Here is a 23,045-nt window from a genome sequence, read left to right on the forward strand (position 1 = left end):
GCCCCACACCCGCCCGCAACGGCCGCGAGGGCAGAGCGGGAAGCGGGGAGGTCGCGGCCCCGCTCCCCTTCCCCCCGGTGGCCCCTCACGGGTGGGCGATGGCCAGACCCAACCGCCGCTCTCCCGCCCTTCTGGGGCTGTCCGCCCCGTCACCGGGGCCGCGGGGTCAGCCCAGCCCGCAGCGGAGCCGGGAGCACCCCGGGGCGCCCCGCTGGCCTTTCCCCCCGCGGCAGCCCCGCATGCGCGGGCGGGCTGGGGGAGGAAGCGGGAGGGCACCAAATTCAAATCGCTGCTGAGGAGGGAGGGGAGAAAACCGGGGGAAGGAGGCAGCCGGGGGGAGCGGAGCGGAGGAGGGAGGAAAGAGGAGGGAGTGGGAGGGGAGTGTGGAAGACTAAGGGAACGCGGCAGCGGCTGGGAGAGGAGGCACGGCGGACGGCGGGGAAAGGCAGAGGTGTCAGGAGAAGGACAGGGCGGCTTCTGGCACCCACGGCTGCAGCGCGGGGCAGCCGCCCCAGCCCGCCTGCCGCGCTCCGCCCGCCGCGCTCCGCCCGCCCGCCAGCACCATGGTGGACAGGGGCCCCTTACTGACTTCGGCCATCATCTTCTACCTGTCCATCGGGGCGGCGATCTTCGAGGTGCTGGAGGAGCCGCACTGGCGCTCGGCTACCGACGACTACAAGCGGCAGAAGACGGAGCTGCTCAAGCAGTTCCCTTGCCTGGGCCAAGAGGGGCTGGACAAGATCCTGCAGGTACGGCGGGCGCCGCCGGGCCGGGGACCGGGGGGTGCCGGGCGGCGGCAGCAGCAGGTGCTGCCGGGCGCCTCGGAGCGGAAAAAACCGCGCCTGCGGGTGGGGTGAGCGCTGCCGGGCTGGAAAGCCATCGGCTCCCCGGGAAAACCTGGCCGGAGCTGCGTCCTCACAAAGCCCAGTGCGTAAAAACTGTCCCTCGAGCGGGAGCGCGGGAAAAGCTCTTAATAATTCCTAACTACTTAATGATAGAGTGATTAAGTGGGTCCGCGTTTCCTTCCCTTTCCCCCGCCGTGGTAAAGGAGCTCGGGGTTGATGTCGGTTTTAGCCGGCTGGTCCTAGGGGCTGGAGGACTCGGAGTGCGCTCCCGCAAGCCCGCCTGCTGCTGAGCCCAGGAGCCGTGAATGCGGCTCTTGTTTTAGCACCCGGGGTGGTTTCTTCTGCCTCAATGGATGTTGTGTTACAAGGAGGGAAAGGTGAAGCCAAGCCTCTTGATCCTCTTCTGGCTGGTCTGATTTCCTACCCCCCCATCCTTGTTTGTTTGTTTGTTTTGTAATTTTTCGTACCGAACACTCTCGTTGTGAGGAAAACGTGTCTGGGGGTCCGGGTCCCGGAAGTCAGTGGGGGTAACTGAGGGAAAGGCTGAATGGCTCACACCGAGGGATGCTCGCAACTCTTGTGCTGTTATTCTTGCTTTAAGAGAATGACTTCTTTCCAAGCCATGAAGAGCTGATAACTGCCCCATCTCGCTCATCTGGCAGAACATCTCTTCAGAACTAATTCTTAATCAACAGCATGTATTAAATCATAGAACGGTGTAAACTTGGTTAGTGCCCTTTTATGGATGTGCTATCCATTAAAACGTGGCAGCAAGCAATGGTGAACCATGAAAAATAGGCTGCCCAGGTATGTGGGGCTCCAGTGGTGATAAGGAGTTGTTTGGGACTTCATTTTAGAAATGTTTATATTGTCTCGATCTTCTGGTCATTGTGTTTTGAATTTTTTTGTTATTATTATTTTATTTTTAAATTCACTAAAAGTCTACTGAGATGCTGAAATACAGAAGACTGGGAAAATGGCTCATTAGCTCTATTGCTGTAATCAATACTGTGCAAGCTTAGAAGAGGGTATGGTTGTTGATACTAGAAGTTTGTGGTCTAAATTCTCTCTCTTCAGTTGGTGGCTGTTTTCTGTCTGCATCAGATAGCAGAGCTCTCTGGTATTAGTGTCCTTGTTACCATCTTAGTACCCTATTAAATGTGTTTTTGTGGTATACAGTGGAACGAATGGGTGGATAAAGTCTTGAAACTATGAAGGGATGTTGGAAAATGAAAGACATACTATGTTCTTCAAGCATACTTTTGATGTTCAGGAAACTTACTGAAATATTACTCTAGATTATATGCCAAACCCGTTTTAACATCCTCAAGAAAAAACCCTTATTTAGATTGACATGCGCATTAATCCTGTCATGGTTAACTTGCTTTGTTGTTGTGTTGTTTGTCCCCCCTTGTACCCCCCCATGTTTCTTGTCACAAATAATCCTAAAGCAGCAGATTATTTTTTTTTTCTCCTTAAATACAAAATTACAATGAAAAAATTATTGGGCAGTTCATTAGAATGGACTGTATGATAGATCACCGTGTGGAATGGGCATGGGCGCAGCAGCAGTGAGGCGAACTATGGCCAGATCAAAATACTTGGTTTGAGTATCTCTCCCCAGCACAATGTGGAGGGCCTTCCCTCTTCGGTGTGTCTGTTGGCTCCTAGTGATATGCTCATAGTTATGTGGTTTCAGTTTTGCCTCTGTACTACTTCCAATCTTACCTTGCTTTCCATGTCCAGTCTTGCTGGTCTGATGATCCCTCATAGATATTATGTTGTCGTCTTGAGCTTAGGTTAGCTAAAACGTAAGTCATACTTTGTGCTTATTTCACTCTTACTGGTAACTGGAAACTTGACTACTTCTTTCTTGAAGACTTGTAGTTTTGTTTCCTGTTGTTATTCAGTTTTTAAGTGAGAAGTGATGAGAAGAAGAGGAGTGGCATTTTTTACAGAGGAGGATAGCAGGGTGAAATCTAGTCTAGCTGAAGCTGTCTGTAGTGGAGGGAGTCACATGAGGACTTTAATATTTCATCCTGAGTAAGCTGTAAAGTATATCAGAAATAGTCTTCATAGCTGTCCTTTCTCAACCACTTTCCGCACTGCTTCTAGTGGGTTCTGCTGAATCTTTAAAACATTACTAACATCTGTTTTCTTTTGGCAAATCCTGGTCATCCTATATTAAACCTCCTAATTTATTCTTACAATATATCTAGAATGTTGTCGATTTGAAAACATGCATTTCCTCTCCCTCCAATCCCCAGCTCTGTTTAGTTCCTCTGAGTCTCTTCCTCTAGCCTCTTCCATGGACACCCTGCGCTTGTTCTTGGGGTTTTACCCAGTTTGACTCATTTCTCTGCTCTTGTCTCTTTTTTTTTAAAGTGGCCTTAAGTCTTCATCTTGGAACCTTTTCTCTTGCTCTGCTCACAGTTCCCACTGACACTCATGTCACTCTGCAGAATCACATTAAGCTTTGCTGTTACTTCAATGACATTCTTTCTAATATGCCCATTTAAAACATACTGGATAAAGCTCTTCAACAAATATCACCAACAGTGATTGTTAGTAAAGGGCAAGGCTGCCAGGAAATGTTCAAGTTGAACTAACAATACCGATTTTGTTTCCAGAAGCAGCCTGAAATGTGACAAGGACTGACTAATTCAGGGACTGATCTCTGCTGCCCCTGTTCCTCACCCAGGTTAGCTCGTGTGTTCCTCTGAGCTTCATGTTAGCTGCAAGGGCGATGGAAACTGTGTGGGATGGCTACAAAGCTAGGTCTGTAGTGTGATCTTAAAGACAAGTAGGTTATCAGCACAGATTCTCAATTCACATACAGACTAGTATCTCTGTACCAATGCTTTAAGTGATTGTTAAGTGAACTGTATTGGGTCTAAATAGTGTCTAAAGTTTATATTCTGTAATAAAGATTTCACAATGCATTACAGTAGAGATACGCTGCAATAAATGTTTATTGAAATGTGTTTAACACACTTTCAAAAACTCACAAGCTGAATATTGTAGGACATACCAAAAATAAAGCATTTTCCCCCAGTCCTAACTGAGAAATGCCTAAAAATAAACTTGTTTAAAAGCAGCTTTTAGAAGTCTATTGTGTGAAGAATCCATTTGCTTTTGATTAAGTACTATATTACTTACCATAAGAGTTAAAGAAAGTACTTAAACTCTTATTGGACTAATGCTATGTAGACCCTGATTTTAAAGGTGACTCACTGTGGACAGTTCATGGGCTGGTTGCTGCCTGCCCATGCTCTTCTGGGGAAAGCTGATTGCTCAAATGAAAATGTGGCTCAGATTCTTCACATGACAGTTTATGTTGGTCAACCCCCAAAGACACTCAACTATAACCATGTATTGACACAAGGAACTTTGTAATCTCTCCTCATAATGTACAGTTACCTTGGAATAGAAATGTCTCATAGCACTGTGGAATGTCTGCAAAAATAACCATTTTTAATAGCAATGTAACTATGCTATATTTGTAATCATTATAGAATCTCAAAAGTAGTGTAACACCTCTGTCTGTTCATAAAAGTCTATGGCTTGTCCTTGCAACTTGCTCCTGTGACCTGAAGTGCTGGGACTCTTTAGAAAGGGGGAGAAGACAGTGATCCACAGTGATGACACCTTAGCTGACTTTGCTGTAGGAATGAGTTTTGCAGACTGAAGCAAGTGTCAGGCAATTCAGCCATTCCCCTCTTCTCTAGTTCCTTACTTTTACTCTTTATTGCTCCATCCTTATTGTGAAACATCAGCTTAATGATAAAGGAGCTATTCACACAAGGAGGAGCCCTCTTGACCCTCATCTCACTATTCACACAAGCAAAGGTTTGCCAACACTGGGCCACATCTTATTTACTGGGAAATCTCTTGTACTGGCCCACCACAGTCATAAAAAAACTAAATGCTTCCCATTGATAAGCATTAAGACTAGTGAAAAGGAAGGAAGAATCTGAAGATGAGTGAAAATGGTTACTTTCAAAACAGCAATAAAAGGGAAAGAGAAACTGCTAGCTCTGTTTAGGAGAAGCAGACAAACATACTGAGTATGAGAACAAATAACTAAGGTCTTTATTTGAAAAGCATACAAAACTCCAAATAGGCCTGAGAGATAACTTTAGAAACCTAGATGTTTAGACTTAAAGCCCAGTGCTGTGAACAAACATTTAGAAGACTTAAAGAGAGCTTCTGCTGGAGTATACTTGGCACACAGGAGGTTTATGCTAAAGGAAATAACAGGTGGCTTAATAGTGGTTTCTCCTCTCTTTTTAAAGCCAGGATGTTTCCTCCACACAAATACCAACAGGTGCATTCATAAGATCTAGATTTGTGTGTGAGGATGCTGAAGTTTGCTTCTAGATTTGTTTATTCTTGGAGTTTGTCAGTTTAATTATGAAACTTTTAAAATATGCTCCAATTCTGAGCATTGTTTTCCATTTTACTTCCAAGCTGCTACATCAAGGTTTAAATCTATGTGCAATACTCCCGAGAGAGTTTCCAAATAGAGTTTCCTTAAAAACTAGTTTTTTGGGGCTTTTGTTTTGTGGGGGTTTTTTGGGGGGTGTTTTTGGTGTGTTTTTGGTTTTTGGTTGGTTTTTGTTTTTAAGCTAGGTTTTAAATGCTTTCTGTTAGTTCAACATGTAATAAAGAGATTATGTTTTTTGCTTACACTTTGTAGGGTGATTTGTTTTGCAGTGTAAAGTTAATAGAAGCCTATTTTTCATAATCTTTCCCTTTCCCTGTGTTCTTCGGGAGGTTCAGAAATAACAGTCTAGACTACTAGGGTTTGTTGGATTGGCCTTTATCTTCTTGATCCCTTTTCTCTAAGGTATTGAAGATAGGAGAGACAAAGAGGAGACTGAATTCGTTAGCTGGAATTCCAGATGAGCTGTCCTTTTCAAGACTAAGACTTTTGCATGGGCCGAACAAATTAAAGCTGAGCAGCTGTCAGAAAAGGACAAGTGGAAAATCTTTAACTGCAAAGTTGTTAACTACTCCATCTAATACCTCTCATGTGAAAACTTGACTGTGCAAATTAAGTCTTATGCCTGAGAAATAGATATTGCTAGATTTTTCAGAGAGATATTTTTAATTATGCACCTTCTAAGTTCAGCAGGGATGAACAGAGATTAAAATGTAGGACCACTGTCCACAGTTTTCTGTAGTATCTCAGACTATGAGTTATGGATATTGCCACTGCAGAATTAGGAGAAGAAAATTGAGGACAAGCAGTACTATGTTACTCCACAGCTGTTCTCTGTGTGTTTCTACATGCAAAATGAAATGTAGGCAGATATGGTTTTCTGTTGTGTGTTGGGGTTTTTTTTTGTTTATTTTTTTTCCTTGTTTTTTTTTTTTTTTTTTTTTCTTGTTTAACCATTACATTGTTTAAACTTTCTTGGAACATAGTTAAACAAAGCTGACAGTGCATACACTGCAACTCTCTCTGCTGATGGAGCAATAGCAATCGATCAGAAGTTATAGTTTTCCTGCTATGGGTGTTTCCTTTTTCCTGCTTAATCCTTGAGTGCTTGTAGTATGTTGTCCTTCTGTTACTTTAGGACTGAATGTTTGTATTACTTGCCATGTTACCTTCTGCTACTGGGTGTGTTTTCTGGCAAGCTCTGCTCTGGAGACTATGGAACGCAAGAAGATTTCGCAGGTTATCAATAGCTTGTTGTCCCAAAGTATCTTAGCACCTCTCCTTTGGTTCATACTGTACCTAAGGTTATTGCAAGACACCTTCTGTACCCAGTGAAGCTAAAGTGTAGTGATGACTTTGTACAGATTTCCTTTTTTTTAAAAACAAATAGTTGTTTTTGCTCTTCAGACTGATTAAATAAAACAAATTGTTTTGCTTTTCTTGGGAGACTGTTGACCTTCAGAACAATCACATTTCATGCTGGTACTGCAAGTAGATGTCAACAGAATAACATACAACCAAACCCAAACTGGATGACAAGTGACAGTCAATAGTCTGATTACCCATGGAGCAAGTGAGAATGGTTTTGCACTTTGTTGCAGTGGACCTGCTGATCACAGTACCTGTATCTGCAGGGATTTTACTTTGTGTTGACTCTGTATGATCCTATAGATTGAAAGCCTATGAGCAAGTACTTACATTTCTTAATGGATTATGCCTTTAGGTTTTGTTTAGTCTAAAATGTGTTCAGCTCATAAGCTCTAAGTGTGCTCTGTAGTATGAAACAAAATCTGGCAACGGGACAACTGGGAGAGTTGCACTGTTCATCTGAATTAAAACACTGCTGTGGTCACACCTGAAGCTCTTTGTGGTGACTTCATCAGGAGAGCCGCACTTAGAGGCATACTGAAGTCCTAAAATATGGCATGCAGTACATACTCTCTATTTTTATTAGCTCTATTTATTGAAGGGATGGCTTAGGCTCAAAGGCATAACTCTATCTTCCTTTATTTCCTGTCTTCATTCTGATTTAGGTTCCTCAACATCGCTGCTGGTTCTAGTATTACTAGACCTTTTCTCTGAAACACTAGGTTCTTCAGCAGGGAACAAAAGATTTGCAGTTTGTTTTCTGTGTCCACCCATCTTATTATGTCTTTGTATTAGTGTTCTTAGATATTACTGTTTAGTTATATACTTATGAACATTTTAATTGTAGGCAGGAGAGATCCCTCCTGGGCATGCCTTGCCCTAGCAGCTCTATTTACAGTCAAATCAGTAAGGAAGTTATAATTTCTTTGGCATTGTGTTGTGTGAACTCTAGTGGATCAAAGGCACTGTTAGGTACAAAGTAGCTTCTGAAATGTTTTCAACTCAAACCTTGTACACTGTTTTCTTAAGAGAAAGAAAGATGAGTGATGAAAAGTGAGTAGGAAACTAATAATAGGTTGTATATCTTAGCCTCTGAATCTGAAATCAAGTTCCTTTTCTAACAATATGTGTATCTGTAGTATTTCTTGTGATGGACCTGTTTTTTTAATCCTTGTTGTGGGATCAGTTACCACATATCAGCCCATCTCTAGGACTATAGTTCTGCCTTAATGAAAAGCAAGATGCATATCATGATTGTGCAAACTGGCAAATACTAAATTGACTCTGTTCTGTGCCAGCATCTTACAAATATTGTGTAAGCAGGTTCCAGCTGCTGAGAAACAAAACCCAGACCTGTGTGTCTCTTTGGGGTTGCAACAAATGCAAAAAGCTTCTCAGTTGGAGCTCTCACAGATCTCTGAACTCTGGTCCTTCTTAAGAAACAAAGATGTCAGTTATTTAACATTAATTTGGACTCAAGTCAGTCATTAGATTGTCAGATAATGGCAGCTAATGAGTGATAGCTAATGGAACTTGGAAATAGTTGTACAAAGGGTTCTGAACATCCTGAGGTAGAAAGCATAGTGAGATACGATACAGTATTTTTGATGGCTGGGCTAAGATGTCAAATTCATCAATGATGACTTCTGCGTGTGACCTCCAAGTGCTCATATTGCTGCTCCTCTTTTCTATTCCCAACCCACTCCAAGGGAATAAAAAAACTTTGGAGAAAAGTTGCTCAAGAAACATGTGTGGTCCTTTGCTAGAGACACGGCAGCTGGAACTGCGTTTGTTCTGGCCTATGAGGGAGGTAAAGCTGATGAGTCTCCTCCAGGCAGCAAAGACACATGAGATGTGTATGGAGCCAAGTAGTGGTACAAGGAGAAGGTATCTAGTCAGACTCACTGGTGGTACCAACTTCTCCCTTGGCTTCTCTTGCATCAGTCTGGCTGGAACTCTCCATGCTTAGCTGTTATAGTTGCTGCTAACCAGCTTCACAGACTGTAATGCAAATATTTTAAAATCAAGTTAAATCATTGACCTATGATAACTTGCCAGTTAAGTTAGAATTTCAACCTTCAGGCCTGTGTAAGTGGTGTGTACGTGACTGCAGAATGACAGCGGGCAGTTTTGTAATCAACACTTGCCTTGTTTGTGCAAGGGCGTTTGAAGGGCACTGCTTTATGCTTAGAAAAATCACTCTTTCTTATTGGTATTAGTGCACTCTGACAGATTTTCACCTGTATCACTATCAATTTGCCCTTTAAAAATAATACTGGCATGTTTCCGACTTACTGTTTTTACAGCTTTTGGGGTGGAAGGCAAGAGAAGGGAGAAGAAAAACAAAAAGCTTTAAAGTTGCGTCTGTTGTAGGAGCGAAACCAATAGCTAACTTTGTGTCTCTCTGTCATCCATTATAGTAATACTAGATTTTCAAGGTAGTATCTTAGCTGGATTGTGACTGTAGGATAACCGTGTTTTTTCATGAAGTTGTTACTTAGTCTCTGCAAGGTCCTAAAGCTGTCAACTTGACTAACAAAGTGAGTGTAGATCTCTTTGTCTTACATTTAAGAGAAATAAAATATAGCTCACACCCTGAGAGTGCCTTGGCTTTATTTGCATGTGCTTTAAGAATGCTTGCTCAGCTCTGCTACAATTAGACAGTCAGTTATTTGACAGATGTCCCCACAGCTGGCTGCTTCTTGTTGTTATTTCCTAGCAAAGAAACCCTGCAATAAAGTAGTTTCACACTAGGCATTGACTAGGTGCTTTCAGCTGAATTCTGTACTTCTTAGGAAAACAGTCTCACTTATTTGAAGTAACTGCAGCTTTTCTATGGTTTTGATGACTATCTGAGCATCTTGTATGCTGAGCGGCTTTTAAGGGTGAGTGTTCTCTGCTTGGCAGTGTGCAAGTGCTTCCTTTGTCTCAGTTTCTAAGAAGGTAAGAGGTGCCTGTAGAACAGGGAGACATGGCAGTTGCAGGAAATTCAGGCTGGGAAGTAGAAGAGTTTAAGGAATAGAAGACAGCAACTGTAGTGCTCCTGCCAGCAGATCCCTCATAATTTTAATGCAGTAGCAAGGAGATAGCAAAGTGGTTTGGCTTTCATACATCCTCAGGGACGCGATGTTTTTTGTCAAAGTTACTGATTGGAAGCTATCTTGGGAAGAAAGCCCCTCCTATGTACTGTGTAATATAGTACTGAACATAATAAAACAGCAGAAGATTGTGTTCCAGTGTACATGTTGTGTGTGTGGTTTTTAACATTCTACTATTACTGCAAAAATGAGGTTTGTGTGTATGCTGACACAAGTGTGTTTAAGAGAGATTCTAATGTATACGCAGCTCTTACCAGCAAAGTGATGCTATTACCAGTCTAATTCACTCATCCAGTAGAAGAAACAAGGTAGACTAGGCCAGATAGACTATGCTACCTTGGGCACTGCAATTGTGAAATGATTTAGTTTTCTGTTCTTGGAGAAGCAAGGAGAGGGGTCAGCAGAACTGCTATCTTGGACTTCAGAAGGGCAGACTTTGATCTGTTTAGGAGGCTGTTTGGCAGAGTCTCTTGGGAGACAGTCCTGAAGGGCAAAGGAGTCCTGGAAGGCTAGTCGCTCTTCAAGGAGGTAATCTTAGGGGTGCAGGAGGAGGCTGTCCCTGTGTGCTGGAAGATGAGCCAGCGGGGAAGAAGGCCAGCCTGGCTGAATAGAGAGCTGTGGCTGGAATTCAGGAGTAAAAGGAGAATTTATAACCTTTGCAAGGAGGGCCAGGCAACTCAGGAGGACTACAAGAATGTTGTGAAGTTATGCAAGAGAAAATTGGAAGGGCCAAAGCTCAACTAGAGCTGAGCCAGGCTACTGCTGTCAAAGGGAACCAAAAATGCTCCTAGAAATACATCAGCAACGAAAGGAGGGCTAAGGAGAATCTCCACCCTCTGGTGGATGCAGGGGGGAACATAGTGATGGAGGATGAGGGAAAGGCTGAAGTACTAAATGCCTTCTTTGTCTCAGTCTTTAATTGTAAGACCAGTTGTGCTCCAGGTACCCAGCCCCCTGAGCCAAAAGACAGGGATGGGGAGCAGAATGAAGCCTCAATAATCCAAGGTTGGTGACCTGCTACACTTAGGCACACAGAAGTCTATGGGACCAGATGGGATCCATCCAAGGGCACTGAGGGAGCAGGCAGAGGTGATCACCAAGCCACTTTCCATTATTTCTTAGCAGTCTTGGCTAACCATGGAGGTCCCAGTTGACCAGAATTTGTCAAATGTGATGCCTATCTACGAGAAGGCTCAGAAAGAAGATCCGGAAAATTACAGGCCTGTCAGTCTGACCTTAATGCAAGGATGATTATGGAACAGATCATCTGGAGTGCCATCACACAGCACATACAGGACAACCAAGCGATCAGGCCCAGTCTGCATGGGTTTATGAAAGGCAGGTCCTGCCTGACCAACCTGATCTTCTTCTATGACACAGTGACCTGCTTAGTGGATGAGGGAAAGGTTGTGGATGTTGTGTACTTAGACTTAAGTAAAGCCTTTGAAACTGTTTCCCACAGCATTCTCCTGGAGAAGCTGGGAGCTCACAGCCTGGATAGGCATACTGTTTGCTGGGTAAAGAACTGGGCAGATGGCAGGGCCTAAAGAGTTGTTGGAAATGGAGACAAATCCAGTGGTGTTCCCCAGGGCTCATTATTGGGGCCAGTTCTGTTTAATCTCTTGATCAATGATCTGGCCAAGGGGATTGAGTGCACCCTTAGTAAGTCTGCAGATGACACGAAGTTGGGTGGGAGTGTTGATTTGCTGGAGGGTAGGAAGGCTCTACAGAGGGATCTGGACCAGCTGGATTGATGGACTGAGGCCAGTTGTTTGAGGTTCAACAAGGCCAAGTCCTGCACTTGGATCACAACAACCCCAGGCAGTGCTACAGGCTCAGAGAAGAGTGGCTGGAAAGCTGCCTGGCAGAGAGGGTTCTGGGGGTGTTGATCAACAGCTGGCTGAACATGAGCCAGTAGTGTGTCCAGGTGGCCAAGGAGTCCAGTAGCGTCCTGGCTTGTTTCAGGAATAGTGTGACCAGCAGGACTAGAGAAGTGATTGTTCCCCTGTATTCAGTGCTGGTGAGGCCGCACCTCAAATCCTGTGTTTACTTTTGGGCCTCTCACTACAAGAAAGACATTGAGGTGCTGGAGTGAGTTTGGAGGACAACAAAGCTGGTGAGGTGTCTGGAGCCCAAGTCCGATGAGGAGCAGCTGAGGGAACTGGAGCTGTTTAGCCCTGAGAAAAGAAGGCTGAGGGGAGACCTTCTCACTGTCTACAACTACCTGAAATGAGGTTGTAGCATGGAGGGTGTTGGTCTCTTCTTCTGAGTAGCAAGTGATAGAACAAGAGGAGATGGCCTCAAGTTGTGCCAGGGGAGGTTTAGATTGGATATTAGGCAAAGTTTCTTCACGGAAAGGATTGTCAGGCATTGGCCCAGGGAAGTGATGGAGTCACCATCCCTGAAGGTGTTTAAAGATGCGTAGATGAGGTTCTTAGGGGCATGGTTTAGTGCCAGAGTTAGGTCAATGGTTGGACTTGATGATCTTGTGGGTCTTTTCCAACCAAAATTATTCTATGATTCTCAGTTATGCTATTACAGGTCTGACAGCATCTAGAACAGACTGCTCCCAGCACACTTTTTCTACTTACTGATTGCACTTCTTTCTATCCTGCCATAACTGTGCCAACAAATCTCTGTCTATATTCAAAAACATTTGTCCAGAGCAGCCTCCTCTCTTTCCCTAATCCTCCTCAAAGATCAGTCTTGAGCTAATATAGTGTTGAAGGGATCTCTAGTGAGTAATATAACAACATTTTAGTTCAGGTTAAGCCCTGGATAAAGCAAGTATGTATTAATAGAAATCTCAAAGCTAATAGCGTTTCTGTGGCAGGCTTTTCCCCTTTGTTACTCCTCTTAACATAAGACTGTCACCTTGTTATTCATGCAAAGCATCCTGGACATATTGGCACTGGAAGCCTGCCTTGCTTTGCTTCCTTCATCTGCTTTCTGATGGACTGACACAGGGAGAGAGACTAGCATGGTTGAGATTATGTAAAATTTTGGTTGACCATGGACACCTTGTTTGTTTGGCTCAACAAGGTGAGTTAGTAAAGGTTCAACCCCAAAGAGTTAATAGCCAACAGTATGACTTTTCTTACTCCTTTTGTGCCATTCAAAAGTCTATTTGATTAAAAATGTAGTTACACTTAGTATTCTGCTCCACCCAAGTCTGATTACTTTTAGTTTTGGTTCATTGATTTGATGGTCTTTGAACAGAAAAGATTTTTATTCTAGCATTTGTAAGCTCACTGAACTGTCAAACAAGTTACAGTTGTTTTACCAGGACCTGTTTCTTTGGGGGTAGGTTGTTTGTTTGGGGTTTGTTGGTTTGGTTTTTGTTTATTTGTTTTTTAATTTGTTTCTCTTTAAGACATGTTGTAAATTAGAAAGTGAGATGTGTGATGCTACTAGCATGCTTTCGCAGCAGCTTCTAGTTTGCCTGCAGAGAAGCAAGACCCCTAATGTTTTACTGAAATTTGGGGATGAAATATAAAAATGTTTGTGAAACCAAAAGCCTATTAACATTTTGGTCGTAGCTACTAAGAAACAAATTCCAAACAGTCTTTAGGGTGTTCTAACCGAGTGACTTTCAGTAAATTTGGTAATCTGAAGCATGTTTTTATGCATAGCTATAAATGGGACAGAGCATAATATGCTTCTTAATGCAATGCTACTTCATGCTGCAATTTATTCACTGAGTTGAAAAGCTTATTTAGGCCTCTGTAAGCGAAGATGTCAGGCTTGGATCACCTGTGTTTTGACTTGTCTTAATGAACCACACTTATACACTGAAAGCATGGGGGCAGAGAGGAAGCTTCATTTTGAACTCAGCTTCCCCTTTTACTTCTGTATAGTATCAAGGCTTTTCTGTCCAAATATTCCATTTTGTACCATTTTATGGTTCAGTGGAAATCTGTAAAGATTAACTAGGTTGCTGCTCCAGGTCTTGAGGACTTGTTTGAATAAGGGGGAAAAAAATGCAACACTGTGAGGATATGGTCCAATCCCTTCTCATCTAGTAAATTGATCTCAGGAAACGGTTTTTATTGACAGTAGGATTGTTTTGATTTAATTTAAATCTACTTAAGTCAATTGCAGCTAAACTGAAATATTTTGGAAACTCAGGCTGCTGCATGGGTTAGCATCTGCTTATGCAATTGGTACCAACTCTGTTGCAATAGTCTCATATAAACAGTACTTGGTTCTAACCCTGCCTAATATAGGTCACCAACTGGTGTGAGGGCTTGATTAAACTCTTGACTCTTCTGCTTCCACTCTCTTATCTCTAAAAAGGGGACAACAGCATTTTCCAAAGCCCTTTTAAAGGGGAGTTGGCCACATTAGTCACCATGTATGTATTCCGATAGGAAGGAAGCCTAATCTGCTATTATAGATTATTCCTTCCAACTTCTTCATTTCAGCTGATGCAATGTAAAAGTTGTTGAAATACTTTTTTTTTTTTTTTTTTAAACCAAGGTGAATTGTGTTATAAGCAAATTGACGTAGAAGCCCTCAAAAATAATTAAGCTGTATTAACAAAAGCTATGAAATCATCTGATACGTTTTATATCTGACTGAAAGTAATCAGAGGCCAAAGAAAAGTTGGGGCACTCAGCATCTGCAGAACAGCTGCAGTTCTCATGCAGCAGTAACCTTTAGTTAATTTGTCTTCAAAACATGTCTATGTGGAACTTGGGAAAGTGAAAAGGAAACAGTTCTATAATTGCATTAATCACAAGAACAAGGGAATGCTGGTAAAGCACTGAACGTGCTTCTCATCAAAATAGTTTATTAACTAGTTCATTAAACTGGAATCTAGTCCTGAAATTAGTAGGGGAAAAAAAATCCATATCAACTGTTAAATTCTGTAGTCATGATCTGTCAAAGAAGCCAGCTGCCTTTTCAAAACTGTTGGTGTTTGCGACCATTGCACACAAGTGGAAAGGAGAAATAAAGTTAAGCAGCATTAGTTCATTCAAGCATCTGCAAGTATCACAAGTAGGTAAGCTGCAGTGTTCAATTCTGCAATGACAAAATTGTTCCAGTTAACTTATTTGCTGAATTATGAGTTTCACTTATTATTTAACTCTGCAGAAAGCCACAAAAGGGAAATAACCTTCTTGATCTCTTTCCATTAATATCCCTCACATTGTTTGTCCTGTGAATTATGACTTATAGGAAAATTAACTGTCCATGCTATACATCATACACAGGCAAGTCTTAAACAGCGTATGCTGTAAAAATATTGACATGCCTCCAAGAGGTTAATATCCCTACAGATTAGAACTTTTTTTCCAGAGGAAACAGTAACATGTATTTGTACTGGAGAATAGAAGTAGAGCTCCATTTGTTCAAATGATTGCATTTTTATATATATATATATATTTTTAATGGGCTCTTACCACCTAAGTCTCAATTGAATTCCTGTTTCATCCTAAAAAATAAACTATTTCAAAACTTGTGGGTTTACTGCAAAATTAATTCATTGTGTCATTACAATAGTTTACCTTTGGTTGCCTTTTTCACACATCTGGACTGGGAGGTCACTAATAAAGAATGCTGTTTGCTAGTTGTTATGGCAAAAGGAAGGTTAGCAGCAGGACAGCAAGGGTTGGTAGTGAGGTGAAACTTAATGATTGAACTGTAATGGTTCAGTTTGCCGAAAAACCTCAAAATTCACCATGGTAGCAGCTTATGACTGCTTGATTTCTGATTAGTGGCTTTAAGTTCTTCTGTGTTTTTTCTTAGCCGCTTGATTGCATGCTTAATTTAATTTCTAAGAAAGAAAACTGCCGATGTAGCCATGAGAGAGCTCATTATCACACACTCAAGGTACAGAAACAGCAATAAATATTTCCAAAGGCTTGACTACTCAGAGCTTTTGTGTCAAATCAAGTGGCCTTAACTTGCCTTGGTAAGGAAGAAGGAGCACGTGCTTAGGTCCAACCTTGTCTGGGCTGAATATCCCTCTGTGGCACTATTCTTGAATTTACTGTGGAAAACTGAAGCCTCAGACTTGAAGCATTCCTTTCAGTGGAGGTGGTTTGGGAAAGCAATGGGGAGTTTCCATGAGAATGGAGAAAAAGGCAAAACACAGGACTTGTTGCAGACCATAAAATCAATAAGCATTATCCAAATCTCAGCTGGGCAGAGTACAACAGGTTTCCACAAACACACATGTACACAATGTGAGGACTTATTAGAAAATTAGAAAATTTCCAATACTGCTGATTTTTAAAATACTGTTTTGTAAAATAGAGGTTTATGATGGAAAGCTGCAAGGATAAATGCAACTCTTGCTTTTTACAAAACAAAAGAACAAAGACCTACCTTACCTCACTCCTCCCCTGCCCAGTTATGTAGTGTTTCTGCTGCAATCCTTGATTAGTGTTCTGTTTCCATTATCAGCTGGAATATTTTCATGCAAAATTTGTTTAATCTGAAGAGGATAGCTCTTGTGTTATGTCTTTAGCCGTAGACATAACAGCCATCTGCAAACCTTCAGTAGAATAGCACTTTGTACAAGTAACAAATGCAAATTATCGTTATAAAATCACTAATCTTGACTTGTATTTCTCTTAAATATGGCCTTAAGATGAGGCTTCACAAAATCAGTAGGGCAACGTGTCCACTTTGTAGAACCACTTCTGTACTCAGTAAAGGAAATGACGTGTATTTTATGGTGTTTGAGCCTTACTGAAAGACCCTTTTAAACTCCTGCTAAAAGTCTGCCAGGAAAAAATATAAATCAAGCTGGTGCTGCAAAAGTTTTAGTGTTCTGTTTATCAGTACAGTTGTTTCTATCCAAGTCATTTGTTTTACTCTTAGCATTTATCTCTAGCTTACTCTGCATCTTGTCAGTCCTTGAGGAAGAAGTCCTGAATGCCTTTTCATGGTGCCACAGAAAATAGTGAAATTCTGTACTTTTTCTCACAACTTCTGTCTGAAGAACTCCTTCTCTCTTACTAAGAGGATTTTTCTATGGTAATATGCTCCCTGACGCATTATAATTGTAACAAGGATTTCGGGTCCAAAAATCTTACCTGTAACACCACATTGTAGAAATACTTGCATTAAACTAAACCAGTCACTGTTAAGCTGGATATTGGTTTAGACAGGGAGGTTCATCTACATTACCATGATGAATGCCATAATTAAAAACTATTGCACACGTTGAGAACCTGTTTTAATTTACAGCATGAATTTCAGTCATGCTCAGTGTTTTGTTCTGGGTTTTGGATTAAATGTCTTTTGTTTGTGGTCTTGTGTTGTAGTTTCTGATGTAGTACAAAGGAAAGTGATGCTATTCCCTCTCGGCCTTTATTTTTGCGGTACAAGTTGCTTTGGCTGACCCGTAGTAGTCTCCTCATTTTTCTAGCTCTTGCTGCATCTGTTCCCATTTCTTGAAGGCCGATAACCAGAATTGCAGAAATTGCACCAGCTGAGTTGAATTTCACCAATGCTTTGCAGAATGACAGGAAAGGGATTTCAGGCATCTAGCTGTTCCTTGAAGTTCTTCCCCTTTTGTTTTTATGGATGTGCTTTTGTTGTTGAGATGACTGGACTGATGAGATGTAATGACATAATGTAGGTTATGACAGCACTTTTATGTCAGAGAATGGGAAAGGAGAGGTAGAATAAATTGCAGTGGTTGACTAGGAGATATTAAAGCTGACTTTAAAAATATGCAATTTTTGAAACATGGTTCTTCATTAAGATATGTTATCCTTGAAACAAAAGCAGTAATGATTTAGTGTACAATTGGCCAGGAGTGTTCACAGGTCTCTCAAATAGCTGAGCAATAAATGTTTGAAAAAGGTGTTTGCATGTTGAAGGCATGTCAAAGTCTACAATGCCACCAGATTTATAGGGTGCCCAAGAGCATGGGTAATATGAATGAAAGGTCTGGTGCTATCTTTGCTAATGGCTGAAATTATGCCAGTAAATGACTTTAAAAGATACAGCCAGTGTGGCAGCTGACTGCTCTGTCATTACTTTTCTTAAGCTTACGGCACTGCCGGGGCTTATCACAACCCACGTGCTACCTGTATAAGACCTTATCTTCTCTAAATAAAATTGATGACAAAACCTATATTGCTTTCAAGGGCAATAAGATCCAGTCTTGAGATACAGAATTTCTGGAACTCTCCTCCTACTTCAGGCTAGTTGAAGGGGTGATTCAGTTCACAGTGTAGACTGAAGGAGGAAGTTAGGGAAAGTAGGAAAATTTTGAGCTGTATTTTGCTGGTCTGCTCTCTTGTAGAAGGACATAATTCAAGTCAGTCAGATGTTTTTCCAGTGGTTCTCTTGTACAGACAGGCATCTTTTGTTGTTTAATCAACACCCTTTCCTAGAACTACTGTTTTCTATTAATTTTCAGATACTGCAGAAGTTGGGAAGCCAGGAGGGTTAAGTGGTACATTTGTTCCCCGCCCACTTGTTTGTCCCAGAGGAGATAATTCCCTCCAAATAGTGATTATTTCCCAGGATATTTTCCATTAACTTTAAAACTTTCAGCCCTTGTTCTCCATGCCAAGGGACAAATAGAAGAAAAAAAACAAGTGCACTTGCATCTGGGGAAGCATCATGTCCTCAGGCAAGCTCTCTCTATTAGATTTATTACTCAGCTGTAACTTTCCATGCAAAACTCAAAAATACCAATACGTTTTGTGAAGCTTGTGTTCACCCTGGTGGGAATGAAGAGGTGATGGTGCTAGTTACCAATACCAATTGATAGGTAATCTTGCAGTACATTACAGCAATGCTAAGATTGTTTCTCCAAGCAGAAGCAAACCAAAGCCTTGTTGTAGCTAGAGTAGAAGTCATTGCAGTGATCAGCATTTACATTTGCATGAGCTACTAAAATGGTCAGCATGTGAATACCTGGGTTTAATTGAGGGAAGGAGGCAAGGGGAGGGAAGAGGGAAAAATATTTGATATATCTAATGGTGACACTATAGAAGTGCCCAAGATATTTATCCTTGCTGCTTCTGTATCCCGTTTCATCCTGCTCACGCTTTTTCTCATTTTGAACATCTTTCAAGCAGGGAATAGCTGGCACAATTATTTACCTTCTCCATCCCGAAACAATAATATGGAATTAATTTGGCTGTAGACTCACAAATTGTTTCAACTGGACTGTGTCTTCAGGCCTCCAGACTCATAAATATTAGCCACAATTAACTTTGTACTTGCTTCAACCTGAGAGACTCATAAAAAGATTGCTCTTTATATCTCCTCTTAATTCATGATTTATTGTGTGGCCTTCAGATAACAAGCTAAAACCAGGACAGAGCATGCATCTTCCTATTTTGCATGTAAAAACCTTTCCCCTGTTCTTGTCTCTGGCTGATTAGAGCTATTTCTGGTTAATAAATTGAGAGATTGTGCCTGAAGAGCATGATTTGTTCTGCCTGATACAGGTTAATTAGCAGATTGCCTTTCTAAAGGATCATTTAGTCTGGTTAAATTTTAATTGAAAAACAAGAAAACAAATAAGCACTTAAAAGAATGAAATAACAAGTGTTCCTGTCTGTGACAAATGTGCATTCTCTACTCTGGTTCTTTTTGCCAGCTGGGAATTACAGAGTAAAAGAATCCAGTGGCAAGAAGAGATGCTTGTGCCTGTAGTACTGTCTTCAGTGAGAACACCCTCCACACGTTAAATTATCTTTGCTCTTCACGGGGTTGTCAGCATCAGAAGTTGTGGGTTAAGAAAGCTTGATGCTTGGTCGCTGTGACAAATTTTAGCTTTCTAATATTGTTCCCACACACGTTGCCCTTGCAAAAAGGTAAATGAAACCCAGGAGAAAAAAAACCTGAAGTGCCCGGACTTCTTCAAGTTTTCACTCTGTTCCTTTTGAGACTCAGTCACTGAAGAACTTCCTGCATTGTTTAACATGCATCGTCAGTGGTGTGTTAAAATATTGATGCCGGAGGGGGGGAAGTGCTGTCATCACTGCTTGGAAAAGGTGGGGAAGAACTCCTTTCCACTTAGAACAGTTAGGAAGGTCTTTTCTGTAAGGTCTGGATGAATTTTTTGGCCATTAGCCTAAAAAAGGTAGGGATCTGTGATGGTATTATCTCTTCAGTTTTATTTTATGATGGCATTGCAGCCAAACCAAATGTTTTTGAAAAACTTTGCTCACGATATTTTTGGAAAGTCCTGGAGTCTATATGCAGTAGTACACTAACCCATAGCAAGGATGCTCTTATTTAAATCCTCTCTGTATATACAGGTTATTCAGGGACTGGGTAGTATGACTTTTTTTTTAAAAAGCTAATGTGATATAACTTTAGGTGTGAATAGGAATTAATTGGTTTATCTAACAAACTATCTCTTTCGCACGGATATCTCTGAGCTCACTGTTGAGCCATTCCAGTTCGCTTCAGGATATTTCTGAGTTCTTCCTCAGTTCTAAAAGCAACTGTATAAACCTCAAGCTTCCTCAGAACTACCCTAAATAGCGAATATTTTCCAGTGTGAAAGTATGTATGTAGGGTTAAGATGTGAATGCTTTCTGGTTCCTCTTCAAGCTCAGTCATGTTCTTCAAAGGACATATACAGGCTTTCTTTACAGCAGAATGCTGCAGATATTTAGTTGCGTATCTTTCTTCTGCTGAAGACCGTTTCTGTGTTTCTCTGCATTTTGTATTATCTTGTATGCCTAACTGTGCTTAGTGCTACGATCTTCAGGTGCTCTTACTAGGCAGCCTGTTGTGCTTTCCTGGCTAATCAGTAAATTTAAAGGAATCTGCAGCTCTTATCCATGGCTTTCTTTGTAGCGTATACTTAATTACTTTCATTGGAATCTGGTTTCAAAGTCCAGTACAAGACAATGTATTCTACTCTGTGCTTTCTCCATCTAATAAAACTAGCAAGGCTGCTTTAAAAGAAAAAAAAATAGTGATAGGCACATTTAAGTCTAGGAACAGGAGTTTCCCCAATAATAAAAAAAAAAGCCCAACAATAAACATTTGTGACAAAATAGCCTAATTAAGAAATCAAGACCAGGACTCCTGTCAAAAGCCCTCTGGGTGTGCTGTATTCTAAATTAACAGACACAAACGATGTCTGTTTTGCTGTCCTGTTACATAACACAACTATGCAAAGTGAAAACCAGGCATGTATTTACGTGCATTCTCTAAATATCAGGCTTAGATGTAGGGACAGCTCGGTATGAAGTGGCATGTGCTGGAGGCTCTGTTAGGTAAGAAAAGGTATGCTTAGATGGAAGTCCAAGTTGCTGACAGACCAAAGTTAAGTGCAGTGAAGGGAAAGCAATAGAGTGCCTTGATTCTGTAATTCCTTTATAGAAGCACTGTTGCATGAATAGAATGGAACACTGAAAAGTTGCCTGAGTAAATGAAGAATCAGTAAGACTAGCTAAACTTTCTCTGCAGAGGAAGGTCAATCTAGTTAATAATCTTTTGGATAAAACGTGGTATCTACACTGGACTTGACCTATGTATGTACCTTTGTATTTTGAATGCTAAGATACCGGTGGGCTGTTTAAAGTCACTTTTAGCAAATTTAAGTAACTTATAATTGAAAGGAAAAAAAAAAAAGGGGGGAAAAAAAAAAACCAACACCCAACACTGACACTGATATCTTGAAGTGGTTTAGAAGAGTTGAGAACTTAAAGTTCTCCTATTTCTGAGGACTGTGGCAAACTGACAAGATAACATTTTATCTGCTGTTTTAGTAGGAGTGTGAAAATACCATCTCATTCTGGATTAAATCTTGCTATTGCTGGAAAGAAAACCCTCCTCTGAAGTATGTAAACCAATATTTTGCCAGAATATTTTTTTCCCAAGTGGGAATTTTCAAAAGTTTGCCCTTTGATAGGAACTGTATTTTAAGATTAAACTGTTGATCAAAAAATGCAAAATATGTTTTTACTTGCAATAACACTTAATCAACCATTTTGTAAATGCAGTGTATGACAGCAAGGGGAAAAATTCACCCCCACTATTTGTAGTTGATCTCTGTAGGAATGTAAACGCTGGGACTAACACTTGCTTTCCAGGGTCTGATTTTTATTTTTGTTCTAGTTCGATTCATAGATAAGGGGGAAGGAATCCTGCATACCTGTAACAATCTCTCTAGCGCTTTGGGTAATGTTCCTATATGCTTTTGGTTAGGTTTATTATTTATCTGTCAACACCACGCATGAGGGTTGTGGAATTTTTATTATTTTAGAAGTAAAAGTTAACATTGTTCCCTCAATGACTATTTCCAATTTTTTGCCTCAGTTTCAACTTTGGCTTTGTGGTAGGTAGGTACTGGCCATAACCCCATTGTGCTATTAGAAACAAGCTATTTTCCCCTCAAATTTCACTTTTGTTAAAATAGACTATACAAGTTTTAGGGTTATTGAGAGTCTTGGAGAGTCTAACAACTTTTAGTATAAGCCAACTTGGAAGAAATGCCATGCACAGCAGTTGAATTAACTGTGGATTCACTCCTACATGCTTTGTTGATCCGGAATCAGACTTGTGTAGCCAACTGATGTCCTCTTTAATTAATGTGGAATTTACTAAATCCCACCGTCCTTCTCATGCAGGTGCTGCTGACTCATATCCTGCACCTCTTGCCCCAACCACCTTCCAACTCAACTTTCTGCATAGGTCAGTAAAGGACAGTAAAACTTTCACAGGTTAGCAAGACACAGGGGTGTTGCCTGTTAGACCGAGACAATGTGGTTCACTTGTCTTATTTTTCTTTCTACAAAAAAGGTCGCAAACCATTCCCGCAGCGGTGAAGTAGGAAATCCAGGACTCAGCTGAAAGACTTCTTTCTACATCTGGCATGGTTCTTGTCCTGACAAACATGAAATTCGTATTGCGAACGCAGATAATGCTGAGGGGGAAATGAGAGGTCAGCTAGCCGAAGTCCTGCTGCTCGGCATAGTCCTGCAGAGACTGTCAAGTGGCTGGGGCAGCCCGAAAGGCTCGTTCGCCTGCCCCCGTGCACAGGCCCTGGTCATATGCCAGTGCGTCTCGGTCAGCTGGGAACTCAGAATGAGCAATCAGAGTAAGCCTTTCATTACACTGGGGATGGGAGAGGAAAAAAAGGATGTCAGGAACCACAAGTGTGTGCATTTCTGGTGAATTGGAGCTGCTCTGGAGGGGTGGATACTTCCTACCATCCCTCTCTGAGAACTTTTGCCTTGAGCCAGTTACGTACTAAAGGTGTCAGGTGCCAAGTGGCTGCCAGACATATGCGTGTCCTAATAAGGTGCTGCTGTTTTGTATTCCTGGCTGTGGGTTTTTTGCATTTGAGTT

General features: G+C 41.4%; 1 protein-coding gene across 1 annotated transcript in view; it reads left to right on the forward strand.

Annotated features, from left to right (window-relative positions):
- Positions 1 to 281: 281 nt before the first annotated feature.
- KCNK5 (potassium two pore domain channel subfamily K member 5) overlaps positions 282 to 23,045 on the forward strand; it is a 38,601-nt gene continuing 15,837 nt past the window's right edge. Inside the window, exon 1 of the mRNA XM_082049428.1 lies at positions 282 to 749. Coding sequence (XP_081905554.1) covers positions 564 to 749 — 186 coding nt within the window. The 5' untranslated portion in view covers positions 282 to 563. The remainder of the gene's footprint in view (positions 750 to 23,045) is intronic.

The sequence above is a fragment of the Streptopelia decaocto genome, assembly GCF_964273445.1.
Source record: "Streptopelia decaocto genome assembly, chromosome: 3".
Classification (NCBI taxonomy): domain Eukaryota; kingdom Metazoa; phylum Chordata; class Aves; order Columbiformes; family Columbidae; genus Streptopelia; species Streptopelia decaocto.